At 36.1% G+C, this 25148-nt stretch overlaps 1 protein-coding gene across 1 annotated transcript in view; it reads left to right on the forward strand.

The window, feature by feature from the left end:
* ELP2 (elongator acetyltransferase complex subunit 2) overlaps positions 1-25148 on the forward strand; it is a gene marked incomplete at both ends in the record, with an annotated part of 38707 nt that overhangs the window by 4058 nt on the left and 9501 nt on the right. Inside the window, 12 exons of the mRNA XM_080364154.1 lie at positions 393-470; positions 4437-4501; positions 9824-9890; positions 10830-10964; positions 11880-11975; positions 13857-13957; positions 15844-15975; positions 16499-16648; positions 19184-19372; positions 21978-22047; positions 24240-24335; positions 24460-24517. Coding sequence (XP_080220280.1) covers positions 393-470; positions 4437-4501; positions 9824-9890; positions 10830-10964; positions 11880-11975; positions 13857-13957; positions 15844-15975; positions 16499-16648; positions 19184-19372; positions 21978-22047; positions 24240-24335; positions 24460-24517 — 1237 coding nt within the window. The remainder of the gene's footprint in view (positions 1-392; positions 471-4436; positions 4502-9823; positions 9891-10829; positions 10965-11879; positions 11976-13856; positions 13958-15843; positions 15976-16498; positions 16649-19183; positions 19373-21977; positions 22048-24239; positions 24336-24459; positions 24518-25148) is intronic.

Genomic DNA, 25148 nt, shown 5'->3' on the forward strand with positions numbered 1-25148 from the left:
AGGGGTGTTTACAGGAAGGTTGGTTTTTACTCATCTCTCCACTCTTGTAGAAAATGGATTCACTTTTAGCTTCCCGTGTAGTCAATGTTGTTGCCACAGGATATAATTTGCAATATTTATCGCTTCTGATGTGTTACCACAGTGAAGCTTTTATACAACTTTAATAGTCAGTGGAGAATAGTGATTTATCTTCTAACTCAGCTAACTCTAGATGAATTTCTGTGGCCCCAGAGAAGATAATATTATTATTTAGGCTTCTGAAAAATGTAGAAGTTTTTCAGCTCCTTAAAATAAAATTGAATGGGAAATTTTAACTACATAATGTAGTAGGAAATGACAGCGTAACTGTAATACTTATGATTAATGAGATCAATGCTGTCCTTGTTTTCCAGCTAAATGTATTGAAATTCTGCAGTTTGGAAATGGATTTGTTATGGATGTCTGCTTATCGTTCTTGCCTGGCAGCAGTGGTAAGTACAGCTGCACATCTTGAATATCAATGCAGGAAATGTAAAATCGGAGAAATCCCCGAAATAGATTTTCATTTGACCAACTGCAGACCCTTGTGCTGTATTTTTTGTTTTCTACAGAATCAGCCTAAGCTGATTGTCACTGAACTCTTCTTAGTAATTATCATAGAAAATTACTGGCTGATTACAGTGCCTTCAAAATGATGCTCAAATTGAGTTTTTTAGTTGAACTCTTGAGACAGAGAACTTAAAAAAGGACTAACTGGGCTATAAGTAAATGAGTTAGGGTGATGCTTAGTTTCACCCAGTCCTTGTGGTGCTGCTGTGTATGTTTGTTCTTGTTGTTTGAATTGAAGGGCAAGATCTAGAAAAAGAATCTGCGAGCCTGCATCAAAAATTGCAGGTTAATGGGCAGCCTTTATCACTTGTTCAGTCTTAAATGTGGAAAAAAATTGAGATGCTGAACAAGTTTAACCTGACTGTTCAGTATGGTTTATATAGTTTTCTATTAACAAAAAATGTCCAGGTTTTGGAGCCTGCCACAGACACATTCTTCTGTTGCAAATCTGTATAAAACAAAAAAAACCAAACAAACAAACAACAAACCTAAATGTATCCTCAAGCCAGATATATATGTTGAATTAAGTTTGTGTTAGAGCCTTTCACCTGGATGGAGGAGTGCTGGGCTCCCAAGACAAAAAGTGCTGAAGTTTCTCACTGTATCTGGAGTTTTCAACTGTTAGTTGCATGTGTTCCACACCGATGTGTTGTTTGATTGTATGCCTCCAGAGCAATTATACAGAAGCTTATTTTATTCTTTGACTTGTGTTAATTCTGGGAGATATGAAAGCTCTATCAAGATGCGTTGTCCCATTTGGAAATGTTGATGTCCATTTCCAGAGGGTGTCTGATAACAAAAGCAGCATCTGCACCACTAAAGAACTTTAAACTTCTCTCTCTCTTTTTTTTCCTGTTAATGTACTAACAGGTGGTTGTTGGGATGAAGTTAAAAGGCTTCAGGGTAAATTAAGGTCGTTACTTCCAGTGTCAATTTTCAGTAGAAGTGGAGTTTCTGTGGTGCCAGTTTAATGACTATATAATTCATATTGCAAAGCAATAAATTATTTCTTCATGTACGATAGTGTACAGGTAAGAAATTTTCACTGTAACGCTTTAGAGTAGTGCATCTTTTTAATGTTGAAATCACATTGTATACAACAGAAGTGACCATTTATTTTGGGAAAAAAAAGCCTAAAACAAAGATTATCATATTAATTCTTAAAACTAAATGCTTCTGAAACCAAAATTGCAGGGAGTGCTTAAACCTTAAATGGTGGGATAGCAAGCATTTTGTTTTGGTGTGAAAATTTCAGAGTCCCCAAAACCTGGTGTTACTTCAAGTTGCATTCAGAGCAGGACAATCCATTATTGTGGCCTCTTCCCATCCCAATTCAAATTAGTTATTCAAAACCAACACAGTACTCATAACCTGAAAAAGAGTACTTTTCTAAAGAACTGAAATTATTTTGAAATGAGAATTTATTTGCATAGGTTTTGTGCAGAAATTTAAAAAAAAAGCCCTTTACATTTATGTTTTTAATGGCAGTTCCAATGTGAAGTACCTTAAACAATATTTTAAAAAATCTCACTGCTGATCTTTTTGTCAGAAACATTAATCTGTAATGGAAATTTGGAATTTTAATGAGCTTCATGGAACAATGATCCGTGATAATTTTAGGAGTTGCTCTGAAATCTTTATGAAGGCTCTGCTGGCAGCTGTATTAAGATTTAAAGAAGCTTTTCTCTTCAGGGCAATCTGCAGTCATGAATTAAAATACAGAATTACTTTTCCAAAAGTCGTAAACTACTCTCCTGAACTAGAAGCATTTACAGTAACCTCTCATTTCACCAAGCAAAGAAATTTAAAGCTTGCATTGAAAATAGATGAGTATGTAGTGGATGCTTTAACTTTCAAAAGACATCAAAGTTCATGATGCCTAATACTTTAACTGATTGTCTTTGAAAATAAATTATTAAAAAAAAAGTTAAGAACCATTTTCGTGAAGAAGTCAAATGGGGAAGACCAATAGACTGTGCATAAATACCTGAACAATTATTTACAGCTGGAGTAGCGTGTAAGCACTTTACTAGCAGCATCTTAGTGAAAGAGTTTCTTCACAGTTGTTTTCTGGATCTGGAAGAAAAGCTTCGTCCTGTTTTGTTTGGTTTGCTGCTTTTTGCCTTGCGTTGTCTATAGAAACCTTGCTTCTAAAATGCTGGGAATAGGATTTACTATTTTACAGATCTTAGTCAGCTCTTTTGTCTTATACTCTGATTCTTCCTACCACCTGGAGAATTGTGGTGCCATAGCTTGGTCTCTGACAAATAAGAATTTTCTCCTCAGAACTGAATTGCAACAGGTGGGAAAAATGTGAACAAACTTGAAAAAGCTTTGCCAATCACACTGTCCCAATTGCAACTGGACCACACTTTCCCACTAATTTTTTCAATTTCCTTTGCAGGACTTTATCTCAATTAGATTGAAATTCTAATACATTTATGTGAAAAACTATATACTAGTCTGGTTTTGCCAGTTATATACTTGATAGAACTTTTTGAGTGAAAACTTTTGCATTTGTCTGTTACAGCAACTAGATCATAATTCTCTTACTGTTTTTATTAGTCAAGCTTTTATTCCACTGAATAAGTATGTAGTTACTGTAATGGCCTATAAAATGTATTTCTCAGGAAAAGATGATACAGGCTACAAGAACATACATTGTATCATATTTTGTGGAAAAAGCCCTAATTCTTGCTCCTTTTCTGAAGACTGGGTCTTCTTTCAAAACATCTCATTACCTCCAGCCCAAAGCAGTCTTTTTTGGCCCCATGCAAGGCAAGGAGGATATGAAGGTGAAATGTGACTTAAAGGTTGGAGAGAAGCAGCAAGTGATAGAGGTGTAAGTGTGAGAGGAGCAGGAGATATCTAAGCACAGATTCTGTACAAGCTGAAAGAGGAAATTCGGATAGAGTGTACACTTATGAATATTCAAGTTGATTTTTTTGATCTGTCCCTACTAAAGATAATTCTAGCCCTTTAAAGGGATGACATATAGGATTTTTAAATGAAGTAGCTGATTTTAGTGACATTTAGTATTTTTTTTTTCTACCCAGATTTGGGAAATGTGAATGTCTAGCCCTGATAACTTATTTCTTCATAATTTTCTAAAATTCATTTTCTTTTGCTATTTCAGTCCCTAGCAGTACTACTTCATCCTTATGACCCAAAAAGAGTGGAGTAAGGGTTAACTATTTTTCTCCATCTTCTTCCGTGGGAGAGATGAACTAATACACTGCCTGATTTCTCTTGTTTTCCCTTTAAACAAAACTTTGTCTGGTTTGCTTCAATAGACTTGTGTGTTTAGGGCACTTTCTAGATGGGTCATAGAAGTAAACTACTACTCAAGACTTGAGGATGTGTATAATAATGTTCATTGCCTTCATATCATTGTGTACAGTTGTTGGTGGTCTGTCTTCCTTTTTTGGTCAGAACTCCAGTTCTGAGTAATTTTGTTTTGTTGCTTGCTCCTTTTGTATTTAGAGCAAATGCCTGTTGATTCAATAAAATAAACAATTAATTAAAAATCTCTAATACTTGAACTTCCTACAGATACAGGAGCTTGAAGGAAACTACTCTTTAGCATCTGAAGAATTTGTAGATATTATATAGATGCCAAAATAACTTGTGAGTTTTGTGTTTTTTGTGTTCTTCAAGTCCTAGTTTATTTCAAACAATATTAGGTGTCTAATTGGGAGAACAAAAAAGTGGTATCATGCTTGCCTGTTTGTATTAATATATTTATTAATATGTTGATTTTTATGTTATTTATTTATTATGATTTGTCGTATTCTAGAACATTAGATTTTGTAACTTGAGCAACAGAGACTTTTTTTTTTCCTTTCCAGTACCAATACTGGCTTGTGGTGGTGATGACTGCAAAATACATTTGTTTATAAAGCAGAATGACCAGGTAATTATAGTTTTTGTCTCTTGTTACTCAGTTTTTCTTTCCATAAGTGCTGATGATTTTTGAGGTTCTTCAATAACTAGTATCTGTCTTCATATAGCCATCACATGCAACTACCTCTGTTCAAATAGTTCATCCATTTTTCTAGGTAATGATGAAGTGTACATACAAAATGTTGAAGTTGGATTCAGTGCATGAAAGTGTTAGTTTTTCTTATTCTTGCCCTATATGAAGAGAGCCTCTGTTTTTGTTTTCGATTACATAATAGGCACAACTGACCGTCTTTACTGAGTATCCATGTATTAAATGGTTCATATGGAAATGATGTTCCTTTCAGTCTATAAATTCCTATAGTAAAACTGATATTATTTCCATCTGTAGAATTGTATTTTTGTTGCTAAGCATGGCCTTTGTGCTCAATGTTTCTGAATATTGAAAGAAATATTTGAAGGAGTGTCTGATCTTCTAAAACATGCACATTTTTCATGTATTATTTGAAAGCTGTCTCTATCTTTAGCTTCTTGTAGAGTTTAATGTTCCTTTGGAGCACTACAGAGAAATTCTGTCTTCTCTTGGATTGGTTCAGAAGTTTTATTAGACTCTAAAGCATGTTTTGAATGACTGTCTTTCAAAACAGAAGTAAATGTCTTTTTTTTTCTCTCTATTGCTCCCTTGAAAATAACCTCAAACCACAAACACTGCCTCACAATGTACCAACGAACCTGAACATTCAGAACCCCCATTGAAACTAACGTATATAGGAACCATGTTTCTGGATTTGTTCAGGTACAGTCCCCTTAGAGACTGAAGAACAGATTTTCTTCGTGATTTTTGAGATAAAAGCTACTTTATTGATAATTTTGCCTGTTCATGCTGCAACATACAAGAATAAGGTTTCTTTTTTGTTGTTGTCTGTAAAATAAATACTTCATCCTTTATCTGCTATGTTCAGTGTTTTCTCGACCACTAAGCAGAAAGAAGGGCCACTTTCTTAGCTTTTACTTTTTCTTTCCTTATGTAGCTCATGAGTTAAATCAGTTTAATGATGTTCTGGGAATTAGCCATGGCAGAATGCCACTCATGATTCTCAGTGTGCTAAAGAAAGACTTTTTTGTCAGGGGCTGTACAGTTGATTTTCCTAATTCAAAATCTGGAACTTGTTTTCTTGCATGGTTCAGATTAACAAATAATATGCAGTTTCACTGCCAAAAATCAGAAATTCATAACTTATTTTGCCAGCTGTTGAATAAACTTTTGAGTATAACAGCAGTCTCAGGCATTCTTAAATGCAGTCAGTCTGTGGAGTATAAAGGAAGATAATTGGAATAAGCAAGCTCCATTTTCATCTTCATAAGCAAGTTTATTCTGCTGTCTTTTTTTGAAGGTAGCAAACTTTAATCATACAAGGGATGAATAATTTTCTCTTATTTTACATATGTTATTTTTCACACATTTTCCTTCAATTTTAGGAAGTATTTTCACCAGCTGTCTTGGCGGAGTTTGGGTTCAGAGTCTCTCTTTTTTTTAAATGAGACAGGACTTCTGTTTGGTGTCTGTTGACTTTCCAGAACATCTCTTTTAACTAAGTAAACTGTACAGATCTCAAAGAGAGAGCTCAAATTTGATCCCCGGTGGAGTAAAAGTGCCTACATAGTGCATTACAGCTGTTAACAGAATGAAAACATTCTTGTGAGCCTTCTGATGTAAATTCCTTCCTAGCTATGTAAGGAAGGTTCTCTTTAGTTGGCTTCTCTCAGATCTGCTGACACTTTTTTATGGCTTACACAGTTCTACTTTTAGAGGTATTTGAAGGAAATATTAGTGTCATCCTGTCATTTTTTTGCGAGAACTTTGTGTAGAGGAATGATTAGAATCTAAACTTTTGCATCCTTCTCTAACTTGTAACAGCCTGTAGCTCTGACCTGTAATTGGGACTCTCAGAAACCTCTTCCTGTAGTTAAAGCCCTGAAAAAATGGTATGAACTCCAAGGTAGAATATAAGTTCTTAATGGGACATTCTAATGAAACTTGGAGCGCACTGTTATAATCTGAGGGAAGGTGAGGCATCTTCAGTTAGCTGGAAAAAGCTGCCTTTTGGTAAGCTCATGAATTTTATAGTTGAAATATATTTATTCATAAAAACTACTTAGTTTTTGAAACTGAGTGGGCTGGATTCAAATCCTTTAAGACTCTCTACCCAGAGATCCCTTACTATGTTAAGTAGTAGAGAGAAAATGATCTCTTTACTTTTCTGAGTCCTTGAAAGAGGGTATTGATTTATAAAAGTACCCAGGGAATATCTTTCAGAAATCATTACATGTCTTCCTGCTTGAAATATTACAGGCTTATGGAAGGGAAGTAGGTAAACCAGAAGATTAAAATAGAGCTTTAAAACAAAACATCCCTATGTTGAGCTTTGTTTCTGTGAGAAGATTTACTGTTACATGTTTGAGTATGTTTCCCCAAAATAATTTGGCCTAATTGAAAAGTAGAATAAGAGACTCAAAGATAATTCCGGCTCTTTCTAATTCTACAAGACTAGCAACTGGATAGAGGAGAGGTATCGCATTTAGTGCCCACTGGAGAGAAACTGAGAAGATCTGAACATCTGTTACCTTATGTGAAAGTTGCCAAATATGCTAAATAGCCTGATCCTGAAGGACATGTACCCCAAGTGTGGGCAGAGTTAGTTGTGCAGATTGTGCTGGGCATGGCCACAGACAACCAGGCTTCATTAGTTCTGCCACTTGCAGAACAGTTTTACTCTTTGCCTAAAAGAAAAGAAACCAGATTGCTGCTACATAAAAATGTTGAGAGATTAGTTAAGAGGCATGGGAAAACCTATGAAGTAGGTGACTCGGACAATGAGTTTTTGTTAGATTCAGATGTTGGTACTGTAACTTTCAATAATCTTATGTACCCTCTAAGGATCAAGGGGAAAACTGAAATAAAGAAGGAGAAAGATGAGACTATAGGAACAAAATCTGTGAAAATGTGAAGAATAGCAGCTCAAAATACTTGCAAATATAACTTAGGCAATAAGAAAAACTTTGACTGAATAATTTAGAAATAATGACCATGTGCATCTGCAAGGATCTTTAAACTGATGCAGTTTTAGAATGGAATACATCTGAAGAAACTGAGTGTGTGATACCAGGAGACACAGACTTCAAAGTAAACAGCAAAAACAATACAAAAATCTCAAGCTGAGGGCATACTACTCCTTGCTCAGTTTCAGGGGTCAATTTTTATTTTTATGGGAAACCATATCTGGAAAATTTTGAGTGCTTTTGCTATAGCACATAAGAACTGCAGGCTTGACTTGAGGCTCAGTAGTGCCTATAAGCTTATTTGAGAAATGAATTAGAAACTTCAAAGTAATGTTTTACTCTCTTAAAGAGAAAACAAATATCTGCTTTTCTTAATGGTTCTCTTTGATGTGAAAATATATGGGTAATTAGAAAAAAACCCTGAAATTAAAAATTACTAGATGTGTGTTTAGATTAATATTAGAGGCAAGTTTCACGAAATACCAATACTGTTCAACGTATAAGGAACAAGCATGTTAGCAACAGTTCAACCTGAATCAGTCTTTCACTTCAGAATACTTTTACAAAGTAACCATGGCAAATGTAAAATACAGAGCATGATTTCAATGATCATATAACTGAATGAATAAATAGATGGTTTTTTATCTATTATCTGAAATGTGAAGTGCTAATAAGTGGTTGGTTTTTTGTGTGTGTGTTTTTTTTTTTTTTTAATATATTGCCAGAAACACATAGTGTCAAGAACTTTTAGGTCACTGTTTGATCTTGTTTCCTGCACTGTTCCTGCCCTTATTTACACATAACTAGTTGAGTGTTTAACACGAACATCTATCATACATGCAGAAATGCCAGTGAGTGCAGAAGTGACAGGCCAAATGAGATTTACGTGACTCTGGGAACACATTGTTCATCAAGACCAAAACTTTCTGATTTTGAAGTTTCTTTTAAACTTTTCTGGTCATGTATCTAATATGTGGATCGTTCTGTAACATTAAGAATGCAAATGTAGAACAAGGAGAAGCTGAGTAACATTTTTTGATGGTGAAGGTGATTTTGTGGAATACCCAGGAAAGTATGGACCAAAGAGAAGAGGCACTGAATTCTGAGTATGTTTAGTTAGCTGTATAAATTGTTTGGATGAATTACTGTTGCTGACTATCTTCTCTGAAGCTGAAAAGAGAGATTTTTGAGAGAACCTTTCTTATTGTGTTGCCTTTTTTTTAAAAAAAAATATATATTTTTTATTACAGATAGGGAAAGAGAACTCTCATTTGCAGTCTTGTGCTGAGAGCAAAGACTGTCATCATTACTTACAAGATTACTTAACTGTTAGTAGGCCTAGGTAAGGGATTTAGCACAACAGAATGCAAGAACTAATGTTACCATTACTCGTTTGTACTAAACTACACTAGCATTTGAACTGTAATGGTTATTTTGGACGTTTAAGTCATCCTGGGATAAAAAAAAATGTAATGAAAGTAGAGCTTTTTCTGGGCAAAGAAAAACAGAAATGCTTTAAATGCTGATTAAGCAGTGAACACTTCCGCCATACTTGAATAAAAACAAGAAGTAATAAATGTTATGAATGAAAATATACTACTAATGAAAGCTCTTGCAGGGAGGTCTGGACCATGTTTGCATTCCTGTGTTCTTCAGCTTGTGTTCATGTGTAGGTTTCCATCAGCAGATACAGTTCTTGATGCTTACCTTCCTTAGAAACTTAGTTAATGAACTTAAGAAACACAGGGAATATTTCTGGCCCCATAAGTAATTCTTAGTAATAGTATTAAATTACAAATTAATTATTGAAATAATTTCAAAACATCTACCCTTCTTTTTACACTTGGTTTTACCTCTTAATTTTTCACATCATCTGCAGTTGCATTTACTTAACACACATAATAAAAATTATTTACCATGTCATAACCTGCATTACTTTATTTTTGTGTACCCCTATAAGTCTGATAAACTTAAAAAAAAAATCATCTGTTACATAGTCTGTAGCCTCTAGAAGGTAAGCACCTTAAATTAATATTTTTTCCTGTTCATGTTTGGGAGGTGCCATGATGTGATGCATGTTTACCCAATGGTGGCAAAACAAAAAAGGCCTATTTAGAGTCTGACAATAATTTACAATCCTTAGTAGCAGCTTGTTTTTCCAGTTTCAAATAATAGAAGCTGTAAACATAGAAGACTTGAAAATCTAAAGCTAGTTGCTCATATGTGTGTGGTAATTAGATGCATTTTTATGATATAACAGGAATTTTTTATTCAGTTTCAGAGAACTTTAATACTCCCTGGCCATGAGGATTGGATAAGAGGCGTTGAATGGGCAGCCTGTGGTCAGTATCAAAGATGAATGAAGTGGAATACTGGTTTAATGACAGTACTGCTGTTTTACCCCTCCAACAGATTGGTTTGATGCACTGTAGTGCCTAAGCTCTTGTGGTTGTGATTTTTTTTCTGAGATGGTGGTAAAAATATTAAAGATCAAGATAGAACTTTGTCTTATTAAAACATAAGAATTGTTGAACCTGTACTACAGTTATGTTTTAGTTGTCATAATTATGGATACAGTAGGATTGATGCAATACACTTACACCTTATGTTTGCATCTCTCATTTTGTCTTGCTTGCTTCAAGTATGTTTACCTGACTGGTAGCTAAATGCAGACAAGTAGGAGTTTTAGCAACTTGTCCTTCTCAATATGCAAATGTCTGTATCTGAGTGAGGAAGAGTTGACTGCTTTTTCAAAGTGAGGAAAGTAGGAGAAAATAGTACTTTTCATCTCCTCACCCCTCTTTATTATTTTTTCTTGTTCTTTGTAATTTTAAAGAATGAGAGATTAGGAGGAGAATCTGTTCAGATGTTAACTAGTCAAATAGTTCTTGCAATGGCAAAACTAAACCACAATGAATTAGAGAGTGCTATAATCCTGAAAAAAGAAAAGGAAAGGACTTATCACAGCTGTCAGTTTTGACAGTGGTGGCCATAGGTAGTGTGGAAGCATATGTACAGTATGTACAGCACTTACCATGTCTTCCATGTCTTGTAAGTATAAAAATGTCTGTAGTCAGTGTATTCTAAACTAGTGGAGATTTTGAAATGTGAAAGTAAATTGATGTTGAAATAAAAAAAAAAAGTTTATGATATTGCATACAATAAGAAAAATTAGGATAAAGCTGTAGTACATTTGGAAAGGTGGTAGGTTAGTCATGGCAGTGATTGCAATGAAAACATGGCTATAATTTTTTTTTTTTTCTTTTTTTTAAACCAAATAGGTGAAGACCTTTTCTTAGCGAGCTGTGCTCAGGATTGTTTGATAAGAATTTGGAAAGTGTGTGCAAAATCAAAGGAACTTCCAGAAACTGAAGATGATTCCATAAGACTGAAAGAGAATGTTTTTACTGTCAAAGGTGGGTAACAGCTATAAAATTCTCTTTCACAGCTTCTCACTTGTGTATCTGTTTGTGATTTCGGGGTGGCTAACAAGGTGGTTACCCTTATAATTTGTTTTGTTTCTTGTATTAAAAGGATTGCATTGGTTTTTATTCAGCTATTAGAAAAAGTGGAGTTATTGTTTTAAAGCTGTGACTACGTGAAGTTAATGATGTATTAAAAAATGGTAAAGTGGTGAGAGAGCTTAATATCAACATGCCTTGTTACATTTACTTCAAATGCAGCATGTAGTCAGGAGATAGATTTGTGTGTGGGAGGTAAGGTGGTGTGCAGTTCTCCTTCAGTTTGATAACACAGCTTTAGTTTTCTTTTGAATTCAATGCCTTAGGAGTTGCTACCATTACTCGAACCATTAAGTATTTGCGGGCTTACTTTTTGGTTATTTAATATACTGTTTGAGCACTGTAATGTCACAGGCTTGCAATGCTGCCATTATGGGTTAATTTAGGTAACTTAGGTAATATATAGAAATTTGTATGATATATATAAAAAGTGCTCATGCTACTTGCTGCAAATCCTGATTCGTTGTTTGAAGTATCTTAATTTTTGTATTTACAGTCATTTGTAGATGTAAATATGCTTAAGTTAAGAGTACAGGTAGAACCAGTGTCAGAGAGTTTATTTCAAAATTGCTTGAGATTTCTCCAGGAATTCTGTGATAGCTCTCTGAGGCAACAGGCTGACCTCCTGGTGTCAATCTGGTACTCAGGTTTTGCAGCAAAGTAGGTTTTCAAGGAGCTGTTCAGTGTCAATAGACTATTGAGATACTGGTAGATGAAAGCCATTGATTTTTTTTTCACTGAAGATATCAGAAATGACCTGATCTGTCTTGGCTTTTAGAAAGAAAGGTGTTTTTCTCTGTTTTGTGGTAGATACTGTTACAACATATGCAATTACTTTGGAGTCTGTGTTGGCTGGTCATGAAAACTGGGTGTACGCAGTTCACTGGCAACCTTCCTTTTCCAAAGGTAAGAAGATACCACTTGACTGTTATGTTAAGTGTTGTATACACAGAGTACAGTCAAATGTCTTTGAATTGTTTGCATGCTCACTTGTCACTGTGGATTATGAACATAATTAAGTTCTGCAAATCATGTTTTGTAAGTAAATTACTGTTTTGGCTGAATCTGCCACAAAAGCACATCTTACAGCACAGGCTCTGTCTGTCATTGTGTATTGCATGATGCTCTCTCTTAATCAGGTTTTGATTAATGAATGAAATGACATATCTGAGATGTTCTGGCTTTGTTGCAATTAATTTGCTGTTAGTGGAATAAAAACCAGTTTAATCAGTATGAATTAATAGTGCTAATATTTTGCCTTGATACATGTATTTGAAATGTCTGTTCCTTGGAACATCAGAATTAACTCAAGAACACTCCTTTCTTTTTCTTGAACTAGAAAAGAACAAATAGCAACATTCAGAAGATCACTCTTCAGTCATTCATGCATCAGTGCCAGGGATTCCTTGAGTGTCAGTTTTCTCTAGCTAGCATATAGCTTTAAGGCATTAATGCATACTCTCACTGAAAAAATAATGGTCTTTACAGTTTAATTTTGCATCTTGCCCTAGTCTTTATCTTCCTTTTTAAATCTCTAAACTCTGACAGCCTTGTTTGTGGTACTGATTTACTTGTGTATGTCTGCCTGGAGCGTAAGGGAAAGACATTCTTGATTTGACATGCTTGCACCATGAGAATGCTCTTGGGTTTTTGTATTGACAAAGGATTTCTATTGAGATATATTTTTTTTTTCCTGAGATGTTTTAGAGTTGCTGATGGCATGTGAGTTCACCAGTACAAAGCACAGCTTTTTTTCCAGTGTATATACAAAACTTGAACAGTAGAGTGCAATTAAAATGTCAAAGAACCTGTAGTGAAAGCCACAGGACTTGCTTTAGAAATATTGGCTTAGTTATCTGTTCTTTCACTTTTTTTTTTTTTTTAAATAAATGCTAATAAAAGATTTTGCCTGTTAAGGCAAGGTTTAGGCAAAATAATCATGCAAGTCTTGCACTGCAATCTGAAAAACTGTCCTGTTAGGCCATGAAGTATTCCAGGTATCTTACATTGTGCTTCTGCATACGTGCAGCTGCTCGCTTTCTGTGGCCTGCCCAATCTTGGGCTCCCCAAAATAGATTTTCTTCTTCATTAGGGGCAGACTGCTCTGAGAGAGACCTTCTCAATGCAGAAGGTAGAAGGTTTGGTGTGACATAAGATACTGCCTCAGGAGGTGCCCACCCATGTCTCTGTTCTCAGGAAAGGTTTCCCAGCAGTTTTAGAGGTTTCTCAACTGAGTGATGAACCAGTTCCCTCTTCCCAGTCCTGGCTATACTGGGGAGTTGTCTTGAGTGTTTCGCTGCATTTTGGGGAGCAGTCCTTCCTGCTTCTAGATGCCAGAGTCTGTTGGAGTCTGTAGTGAATCTAACACTTAATTTGGAAAAAATAACAGTGAATATTGGCATACAGATTATTTTGTTTTAAACTAGAAATCTCTCCGTAAAAACTAATTTGAGCAATAGAACTGCCAACTGCTATGCAATCTCTCTGTGAAGCTCTAGCTTTTCTTCCAAATTACATTTGTTTCAATGTCAGTTTGGAGTGAATAAACAGTAGAAGATGGTTGCTCCTGTCTATGTGTTTTACATTTACTTTGAGACATGATGAGTGAAAAATACAATACCTCCTAATGAATGTATAGGAAGAATGCAGAGCCTGTTAAGTCTGGCATTTAGGTACAGCATTGCACATCTCTGCTGAACAATTTTCTTAGTGTGTTTGGATTTCAGTATGACCAAATTATTGTAGAAAATGTTATCATAGGTTGTAATTGTTTTCCTTGTACTGTAGATGGCAGCATGCAACAACCAATGAGGATATTGTCTGCATCAGTGGACAAAACTGTCATCATCTGGGAACCTGATAAGGAATCTGGAGTTTGGCTGGAACAGGTAAGTGTCAGTCTTTCTCATGAGACATACTGTATTCTGGTTGTGTTTCTACTATTGTGTGGTGCTGGAGGAAACAAAAACTCTAGAAAATTCTAGGAAAGAAAGGCACAAGCTTTTTCTTGCAAAAATACTCATTCTGATGCTGTGTTGCAAGTAAAACTGTATTTTTCAAAAATCATGTGATGCAGTATGATTTTTATTGCGTGTTTGCTTCCTTATTACCATATTGGGGAGTTTCCAAGGGGAGTTTGTGCTCCCATCCTGAATTATGGGAATGTGCACCCAAACAGTTACTACAGAGCAGCTGACAGGTAATTCACAAGCCTGTTTTTACTCACAGTAACTTGTTCATGGGCTTTGTTGTTAGGTTTTAATTCCATTTGAGCTGGACACTCGTGTTTCACCGTGATATTTTGGATATTGTTCTAATGTGGATCATCCTTAATAAACAAGTAGTACAACCAGATTTATCTAGTGCTTTGGTAGATGTCTTTGTTTTCAGTTGACCTGCTTTTCCAAATTGCAGTAGTTCAGCTGAAATTATTTGCGTTGGGTTATGCCAACCATTGTTTATGATCTTTCCTATCACAAGGAAAATTCTAATCCTCTCTTGGGAGAAAAAAGATAATTACAGCAAGTGGATTTAATTTTTACCCTGATGCATTGAAAAGTTTGTGTGCCCTTCTACTTGAAATAGAAATTAAATCATAATAGGGTGATCACAGAGAGATGCAATTTGTCACTAATTGTAATGCTTAGCTGTGGCAAAATGCACAAGCTTCTAAAAATGGGTTGTGCAATAAAGCTTGTTGCAAGTTGTTACTCTTTGTTTTTATGTTCCGTTTGCTTTGGTTAGACCTCAAATGTGCAGCTTGTAGTTCAGATCAGACATTTTAACTGCAACAATCCTTTTTGCATTGAGGGAGGGAAACCTGAGCTGGAAGCCTGCAGCAAGGAAGGGCACAAGGGGAACATCCCATTTTCTCTCTTCCATTTTGAGATGATGAACAAGAAGTCTTCACAAAATTATTCCCCTGCTCAGAGGTGAGACTAGAATTCTGCCTCTAGCTTGGTGTATCAAAGTTACTTCCATATGAGTAGTATTTTTCGGAATAAGATGGAATTACCAGTCCACACTGCCATTTGGAATGAGGTGTAGATTTATTTCATTATAATCTTAAAAGTAGCTGTATAATAATGGAGAAATTGTTAAGAGTTCAGCTTGCAAGGAATTATGTTATCTCCTGAATAAAACTTGAAAATGTAACTTTAGTAACCCTTTAATGTAATTAAAAACTTGGAAGAGCACTAGAGCAACTGTAAGGCATGTGTGTATTCATGCCTACATATGTGCACAGTCACAATGGTGGCACAAAACAGAGGCCAAAATATCCCACAGAAGGAATGTGTAGCAAGTTGCAGGGATTCATGGAGAAAGAGCAAAGTGGAAATATGGTAGTGAATCTTGGAAATTAAGGAAAAAAAATAAAAAGTAACTGGGCACCACTGTTCCTGTGGACCTTTTTTCCATTTTGTGCAAGAGAGCAGTAGCAAGGCAATAGATGACAAATAGATCATTACATCTAACAGGCTGGACCGAAACACAGAAAGGTTAGGCTCTTGTCTCATGTAATGTAGTGTTTTCTTGATTGAGCAAGATTCCATCCTTCTGTGTTTATAAGGGAGGCTCTATTAAAGTGGCACGCAGCTTTAATTCCCATAGCATTTTAGTGCTTATCTTCACAGTTAAAATACCCTTTAAATGTATTTTTATGTGTAATCTGAACTCTTGCCTATAGCTAAATTTTCATCTCATGAGATTAGGATGAGTTTAAATGAATGGAAGGCCATTTTCATGGGTATGTCACTTCTGATCATTAATTCAGGTGCGGGTAGGTGAAGTGGGTGGCAATACCCTTGGATTCTCTGACTGCCAGTTTAGTCCAGATGGTTCAATGATCATTGCTCATGCTTTTCATGGAGCACTACACCTTTGGAAACAGGCTGCAGTTAATAAGGTACGTTGTTGTGGTGTTGGGTTTTTTAAATTATTATTAGTGCTTAAAATAATTAGACTTCTATGTCACTTGAATTAAGTTCTGTTGTTAATAGAAATGTGTAACAGTACAATTTAAAATTAATGACTGAGATTCTCTCAATATAGTATTCTGTAGGAGTCTCACTTGTGCACAGAAGGGAGGTTGCAGTCTCCCAGGCTCTAAAACCCGATGTTTCCCTGTGGGAACCATGAAGTCAGTGGAACAGACTGAACTCCTTTGTGGTTGTGCTTTGTTCAGAAGTGGTGGCTGAAGTAATAACACACAAGTTTATTTTAGACTGCATCGGTAAATCAGTATTTCTGTCTCTTAGCCACTCTGAATTCTAATAATTTGCTGTTTTCAAATGTGTGGTTTTTTCTTTATTTTCTTTTTTTTTTTTTTTTTTTATTTCTTAGTGAGGATGTTGATATTTCTGTTTTAGTTAGAATATGTCAATTGGTGAGTTGAAAACTTCTTGCTTCTTTACCTTCTTTTTTAATAGAAAGAGTGGACTCCAGAAGTTGTGATTTCAGGACATTTTAACAGTGTAGAGGATGTAAAGTGGGATCCAGAAGGAGAGTTTATCATCAGTGTTGGTTCTGATCAAACTACTAGACTCTTTGCTCCATGGAAAAGAAAAGAACATACAGAGGTACAATCTTCAAAAATTTTGTGAGCTTGATCTACAGGGCTTGTCTATCTTGAGTTTGAAACTAGTCACCTGAATAGAATTGAAAACTTAAGTTTCCCCAAGCCATGATGTGTTCAAAACTGCTTGTGTAAATACTTGGTTTGGTCATTCAGTATGTGCTGGTTTAACTTTAAAAATACTAGTGACAGAGTTTTAGCAATTATATAGCATGACTGCTGTTTAATCCCAAGTTCACCTCTGAGTTACCTTCAGGTAGTATTCTCCCAGGGTTTTAAAACCAGGCTCTGCAGTAATGCACAAGGACGAATACATGGCTAATTCTAATAACCATCTATTGCCCTTATTTAACACTTGGTTAAGTGCTGCTGCAGGTAATCATAAAGAAACTCAACTTTGGTTGTAGGGTTTTGTTTTTCCATAATTAACACATGATGTAAGCTGGCAGCATTCAAAAGGGTTGTCTCTATCATGTTCTCTGTGACCTACTGAAGCACTACTCTTCATTAGGTCTGAAGCTGTATGATTTACCTGCACAGCTGTTCCTCTGTCCCCGAGACTTTTGAATTAATTGATTTAGCAGAGTGCTGACAGTCTTCACATCTAACTTTGGTGTGAACTGACTCACTGTACTTGCTGTTTCTGACACTCTGACTGGTTTGACCAGGTGTTGATCCAAGTGGCGCTGATACTTGTTGCTGTGTGGGGAAAGATCTAGTATCCTTTCAATGGGGTGAGGTGGAGCGTTGAGATAGAAATGGGTCATTTGAAAGCCTGTGTTCAGGACTTCTGAACCCTGAAAACCTTAGGTGTTTAGTTCTGCTGCTCATGAACCTTAGAGAACACAGGTCTTCAAATGCCTTATTTTTCTTTACCATACTGAGTTTAACATCTGTAAAATTAAAACAGATGACGTGATATTTGTCTCAACAAGACGTAATGATTTCATAGACTTCAGATATCTATGAAAAGTTACCATTACAGCTCGATATTCAGATTTTTCTCTATAAAAATAGAACTGTTAAATGCAAATACTGCTTAAAATCTGAATTCTGATTCTGTACTGTGTTCAAATATCAGAAATAATGGGTAACAATCAGCTTCAATTTGTCATGCAAATTTGCACCCTGATTTTTCTGGAAGGAGCTTATTGCATGACTTATATGGCTCTCTCTTTTGGGCTCTTAGTTTTCTTCATTGCTGTTAAGTGCTGTGTTCTAAAGTATGCAAAGATGCACCTAGTAAAGCATGAGGAGGGTTTGCTGCACTGTTTGCTTGCTTGTTTGTTTGGGTGTGGAGTGGTTTTTGTTTGTTTGTTTTTAGAATTAGTATTTTTTTTTTCTCATTGGAAAATAAGCAAGCTCTTGTGAAAACATGAGGTTTTGTAGGATCTCTCAAATATCCCCTTCAGGTTCTACTGGAAGCTTTGATATTCAAATTTCAATTGAATTTTTAGTGTGATGTATGCAGTTTACAGTCAACATAATGCCTTTCCTTATGTTTGTGTGATGCCTAATACAATGTAAATTCTGCCTTGGTTGCGGTTTTCCAGGCATTGTAATACTGAAGAAGTCTAAATTAATTCTAATTGATAAAATGAATTCTAATTCTGCCAGCTGTTAACTCAAAAGTGCACATCGTATTTTTCTAATCGAAGTATCATGTAGGAGTAGCAGCAAATGACACTTACTAAAAATCTTTTCATGAAAGTGTAGTTGCTAGAAAAAGATTTTTTTGAAGAATCACTTTTTTCATATGTAGAATAAATAAGATTTTTAAGAAAGCAATTTATAAATTTTTTTGCTAATATTCTTTGCTTAGTGTGGCTATAAAACTAACTTGTCTATCTAATTTCTGGTCAGCTGTTAATTGTGGCTTTCTTGGATTAATACTTGAAGTGAGGATATGAATATTTCAGGAAACTGGAAAAAAATAATACGTCAAATGAAAACACTTCTAAAATCAGCAGGGTTTTCCAGATGTTTTTCCTCTAAGAAGCTATTTTGGTTTTGTCGGGTTTTTGCACAGCTTCTATTAAATGGTCTCACTAAAATCAGGAAAGGGTGGAAGTAGGAACCTGCAGCCTGCTTACAGCAGTGCTGCTGCTGTGCTTTGTGAAAGACAGATGTAGGAAGCGAGGTGATTATCACTACCTGTCTTACATCTTTGAGAGCTACAGTTTTGAAAGTAGTAAGTAGCATGGAATCCTCTGTTTGCATAAGCAAATTCTGTCCTATCACTGTCTAGCATAAAGAAGTCACAGTAAGTGCCATGTGCCCTTATTAACAAAGGTAAGCAAATGTATTAAACATACCTGTGCAGGGACACACTAATCACAGGAATCATTCGGTGGAAAAATAGGATTTAGCTGATGTATTTGGGTATATATAAATTTTGTGACTGTCAGTAGAAGTTGCGATTAACCTTCCTTTATGTTACTACAGTCTGCAAGTAAACTGTTAGTACTTTTTTGAAACTCAAAATCTTGCTGCTTCTCTGGTTAAGAATTCTGTTTTAACTGTGTGCCTGTTCTTTTAGGTAACCTGGCATGAAATTGCAAGGCCTCAAGTACATGGGTATGACATGCGCTGTCTGGCAATGATTGGCCGGTTTCAGTTTGTGTCGGGAGCAGATGAAAAAGTGCTTCGAGTTTTTCGTGCACCCAAGAATTTTGTAGAAAATTTCAGTAACATCACTGGTATTGCAATGGAGAAGCTGTGCTCCCATGTAAGTGTGCTAAAGCAATGCTAAGTGCAGACAGTCCTCTTTCATGTAAATAAAATTAATGCTTTAGAAAATGTCAAATTGCACTAAACTCCATGAAAATTCTTGTAATAGTTCTGAAACTTTAACCTTGTTTTTCCTTGCTCTTCTGTTTACTACTATGTATGTTGTTTCATACGTATTTCCACCATGTTGTTTTATAAAACAGATTATGCTTGAAACTAAGCAAGACCTAATGTCTGAAGATTGCAAAGAGTATAAGCAAATTCTAAACAAGTCAGACCAAGTAGACTAATGTACACACTTGGTGATTAGAAAGCAAACAATGAAGCCTATGAATGTGCTTCTCCTTAATTTGAGGGTGTAGTAGTCTTGTCTAGATGTAATTATTGTTGTGTGGTTATGTGTTGTTTTTTTTTAATTGTATGCTTGGAAATAAAGCTTTCAGCACTGTTGTTAATTATTGCATATAAATATTTATAAATATGTAGTTGCTCATGCCTTAGATCCTCTTGGCTCTGGAAATTTTCTTGTGAGGCCTTTACATTCCAGTTCTTAGTTGACAATAAGTATATTTTCCTACACTGAGGAAAGATAAGACGGCAGAGTTGCTGTCCATTGCTCCCCATTCACTTTAAGATCTAATTCTGTTTTTCTCTTCATTTTGTAGAGCAGACCTCATTCAAGACAGTTGCCTCTCTGCAGTGCCTTGCATGCTCTTTGTATTTCTGGCTCAAAAGCGGTGTTTTCTGTGCGATTTCTCAGAAACAGATTAACTTTTCCATTTCATTTAACAATTGAAATATCTGAGAAAAATCTACTCATTGTGGATAGCAAGAAGTTACATAAGTAACTATTTAGTACTGTAATTCCATAAGACTTTATAAGCATTTCCATTAATGATGTGCAAATAACATTATGCTTTTATAATGCTGGCAGATGACATTATTTTACTTTTATGTAGACCATCCTTATCAGCTCTTCCTCTGAGGTTTTTTTTTTGATCCATGATATCACAAAGTGTTTCACACAGGCTTTGTTTAAAGGGGAAGGCTTTATGAGCTTTAATGATACAGCTACTCTTAAATAGCTTTATTGAAACTGGTTTTTTTGAATGCTTTTTTTTTAATTGAAGTGGCTAAGCATTTTCTTTATTTAACTCAAATGCCTTCCCCAAAAAAGTACTTACAACCAAAAAAGCCAGCTTTGTGTTCAAAAAGGGTTGAATAGAATTATATTCAGTTTAAATCCATGGATTGTCTTATACTTCGGGTTATAGAATCACGGAATGATTTAGATCGGAAAAGATTTTCTTAGATCATCAAGTCCAACCTTTATCTTAGCACAGCTAAGTCCACCACTAAACCATGTCCCTAAGTGCCACATCTTTTAAACACCTCCACATCTACTAACCACCACCATGCGACTCAAACACTTCCCTGGGCAGCCTGTTCCAATGCTTGCCAACACTTGCTGTGAAGAATTTTTTCCTAATATCCAATCTAAACCTCCCCTGGCACAACTTGAGGCCTATCACTTGTCCTGTCACTTGTTACTTGGGAAAAGCGACCAACCCCCTCCATGCTACAACCTCCTTTCAGGTAGTTGTAGACAGCGATCAGGTCTCCCCTCAGCCTCCTTTTCTCCAGGATAAACAGCCCCAGTTCCCTCAGCTGCTCCTCATCAGACTTGTGCTCCAGGCCCCTCACCAGCTTTGTCACCCTCCTCTGCCCTCTCTCTAGTACCTCAATGTCCTTCTTATGATGAGGGGCCCAAAACTGAACACAGGATTCGAGGTGGGGCCTCACCAGTGCTGAGCAGAGGGGGAGGATCCCTTCCCTAGTCCTGCTGGCCACACTAGTTCTGATACAATTGATTGTAATGAAGAACCATTTTTGGTTTAGATGCTTAGACTTGTGTGTGCGTCTCTTACATTTTCTCATCAAATTATATGAAGTGTAAAGAAGGGGTTTTACAGCTATTAAATCTAATCTTTTTCCATCTCTGCACAAAGGGCCTCAAGTTCACTTACCCTTTCTAAATTTTGGATTCTTCTCCCATACCTTTATGGAAGTATTTTCCATCTGTTGATTTGTCTTTCCTCTGTGCTGCTTTAAACAGCCGTGTACTCCAGTCACGTGTCTGTGCTATGTGCTGGGCTGCGTTTGATGTTGTGGGCACAGCCATTCCCCCTTCTTTTCCTGTTTCCAAAATGCTGCTTTATTATTTCACCTCAGAACAGGCTATTTCCCTGTCCTGTTGTGTTACAAACTGCAGTGCTCTGAGTTGATTAATTATCATGTATATCCTAGAATAAATAAGATTGCGGAATAAAACCTGCAATTAGTGATGGAGATGCATGCTTTAGAGCAAAACCCTGGAGCTGCAGCCTTAGAAAAGCTGTTTTTTCTCTGGTAGAATACTGGTCTTTGTTTTGTCCAGGGTATGTTCTGGGTGAGTTGGTAGTTTTTCAAAGTGCCCCCCTTCTCATCTCTAGAAAACTCTCCTTTTATCACAGGGATTCCTTAAACTGTAGCCTTTGAAATCTGAACCTACGTGGCAATCTGTGTGTAACCTTTCTTGTTTTTTTTTTTTTTTTTAAATTCAGCAATCATCTGATCTTCCAGAAGGTGCAACTGTGCCAGCTTTGGGATTATCCAATAAAGCTGTTTTTGAAGGTATGGCTAATGAGAAATAATGGTGATGCAGCTTCATGTGGAAACGTTTGTTTTTTTTTTTTCTGTTAGGAAGGACTGTCCAATGTAAGCTTGACTTCAAGTTTAGAATCTAGAAATAAAATTGTCCAAACTGTTTGTTTCTTTAGCAGTACCTAAATACGCACTTAAAAGAAAAAGAACTAGTGAGAATCTTTCCTGTGTCTCTCCTAAACGTCCCTACTGTGTTGTGCAAACACAAAATGCTCTTTCCTTGTCTCCCATACTTTGTCCCACAAGCCTGTAGGAAGTGCACTCGTTCTGCAGAGTGCTCTTGATCTTGATGAGTTTCATGTGGATGCTGGTGCTCATTGCTCTCCTGTGATGGGTCTGGGAGTCGCCAGGGCAGGATATTATCCAAATTCCTCCAGCTGCCTTTATTCCTCTGCTTTGTCTGTGCCCACTACCTGTGTCCCTGAGAAGACTGGTGACTTTTAGCCAAAAAAAAATATATATATTGAGTAGTGTACTGTAAAAACTAAGTTCAGAGTTGTTAAAGCAAGACTACCTGCTGCTGCTTGTGGTTGCTCTGTAAAATACCTTGACCTCTGAAGGTACATTCTGGAGTCTTTTTTCATGCTCTCCTGAAATTTTAGCACCCTTGTAGAGGCTTATAGACATAATGCTGCTTTGAGAGGGATCAGTCACCTTTGTGTTCCAGTGAAAATGGACATAAACCTTCTCCAAGTAAATGATACTTCATGAAAGTATTTAAGAAGGAAGGATTAGTTAGCCAACAGTAACCACTGTTCTGTCCATAAAGGCTGGTAAAGCATCAGATGAATTTCTTGGAGAGGTGGTGAGGATTGCATTATGGGGGGACAGAGAAGGAGGGACAAGGATCTGTCTAGAAAGATAAAAATAACTGAGTAGTGTCACGGTATTGGTAATCTGGTGTTTAATGAAGTCTGGTAAAAATGCACTTACACTGCAATCTACAAATTAGGTCAAACCTGTTTTTTCTCTACTTAAGGCTTTATCACAAGGTGCAAATTAAAAAAAAAAAAAAAAAAAGGCATTTTAATAAGCTCTTTGTCTCCAGGGTCTTCAGTGGCAATAAAGCCAAATTTTCCTTAATCATCTGTGAGAGAAAAGTAAAGTAGATTTGTTGTTTGAAGTAACAGTAAAATATATTTTGGCAAAAAACCTCCTTTTTTTCTGCTTTCTTGTGGGTCCTTCTGCTGAGAGAGAGAAGGAAACTTCCTTTTCCTAGAGTATCATCACACAGAGAATAACTAATTTTCATTGATTTCATGTGGCACACCCAGGAGTGGCACTATGAGTAGAAAAGCAGTCAGATTTTCCGGTGTCATCCAGCATTGCCCACCCCATGCCATCAGCACTGATGGCCTAGGTTAAAGCCTCACAGACCTCTCTTCTTACTTATTCTGCTTCATGGTGAGGAATGGTCAGATAGAGGTCTCAAGTTAGCTAAATGTTGCTAACTCCTTTTTCAAGAGGAGAGAAGACAAGATGAATGAGAAGACAGTCTTTCTGTTCTGCTTTTTCTGGATCTGCTTTTTTAAACTGCTGTATTTGAAATGTACATTTGACAAAAAGTTAAATTCTGAGAGCAACTGTTCCCCAACTCTGTACCTTTTTCTTAAATAATACCTTAAAAGTGAAGGACAGAGTTGAATTTTAACTTAAAATTAATGGGGACATCTCAGTTACTTCTGGTACTTTTGCCTAAAGCTAAGGACTGAGCCCTCAGCAGTTTTGCTGAAGTTTGCAAATTGTAGATGCACTTCTGCAAGTGTGGCTTCTCATCTAAATGAAATGGGTCTACATTAAATTTATGGATTCATCATTTGTATTAGACTTTTTTGCCTTAAACATTTTCAAATACAAAAGGAAAGGTTTAACGTCAGGGAGGCACAAGTTCAGCTCCTGATTCTTTCAGATAAATCAAAGACTCTCTAGAAATCTCTAAAAGAGACTATGCTGATGGAGAGGTCAGTCTCAGAATGGAATTAATCCAAAGGTTAGAATTTTTTTTTCTCTTAATTCCCATGTGTAGTAGAATAACTAAATTCTAATATTCATATTATTGTAACTTTGGAATATATTCTGAAAACATTTGTATAATAAGTGCTCATATTTTCTCTCTTGTCAAGTATGTTCTCTCTAACTAATTAAGTCCTTACTTTGAATAGGAGATATGGCTGTTCAACCAGCTGAGGATGAAGAAACATTTAATTCCATTTCAAATCAGTATCCTCAGATTTATTTTCAACCCTTGATCCTTACAGGTATGAGATTAATTTCTCTTGTAGTAAATAAAGAGGTTCATTGAATATAAACTTGAAGCATTATTTAGCTGAGTTTTAGATTATTTAGTACTAAATTTGAATATGTTGTACAAATGTCTTTTAGCACCTCCTCCAGAGGATCACTTACTACAGAATACCTTGTGGCCTGAAATTCAGAAGTTGTAAGTTTTGTTTTTCTTTTTTATTTAATTTACAAAACTTCCAGGAGGGTATTGCCACATGTTGATGTAGTCTGGTCTTGTAACTCTGCCTATTTTACTACCTGATTTGACTTTGTGTAGAGTGTCAAATAAATAATGTGTATATAAAAATTAGGAAACAATGCAGAAAATGGCAGTTAGGACTGATGTGTCACAAAACATTATTTTGCTGGTTGTTTCTATACAAGTGAAATATGTATGTGTTTTAGCAGAAAGCTCTTAGTCTTTTGAGTTTGTAATCATCAGACTCTCACTGTCCCTTTGGATGTTTGTCTTTTGAAGGTCTGTTCAGGGCACCGATCCTTGGGTTTTTTTGCCTCTTTGTTCCAAGAGAATAGTGAGGTTTCTGGTCTGCTGTAAGGAACTCTGGCACATTTTCATGGTCTTCTCTGTGCTGTGGAATGTGATGGGCTTCTCTTTCCATGCTGCAGCTTTTGTTTATGTCTGTTTGCTTAGCACATCTGCTTAAAACCTCGCCAGTACTGAAGCGCTCTCTGCATAAGGAGTTTTCTGCCTCTTTCCAGTCTATGCCACAGACTTGCAGATCAAGTTTTTCTATCTGGTCTGGAAGTAAAGGCTGAGGCATCAAAGA

The sequence above is a fragment of the Nesoenas mayeri genome (assembly GCF_963082525.1).
Source record: "Nesoenas mayeri genome assembly, chromosome: 2".
Classification (NCBI taxonomy): domain Eukaryota; kingdom Metazoa; phylum Chordata; class Aves; order Columbiformes; family Columbidae; genus Nesoenas; species Nesoenas mayeri.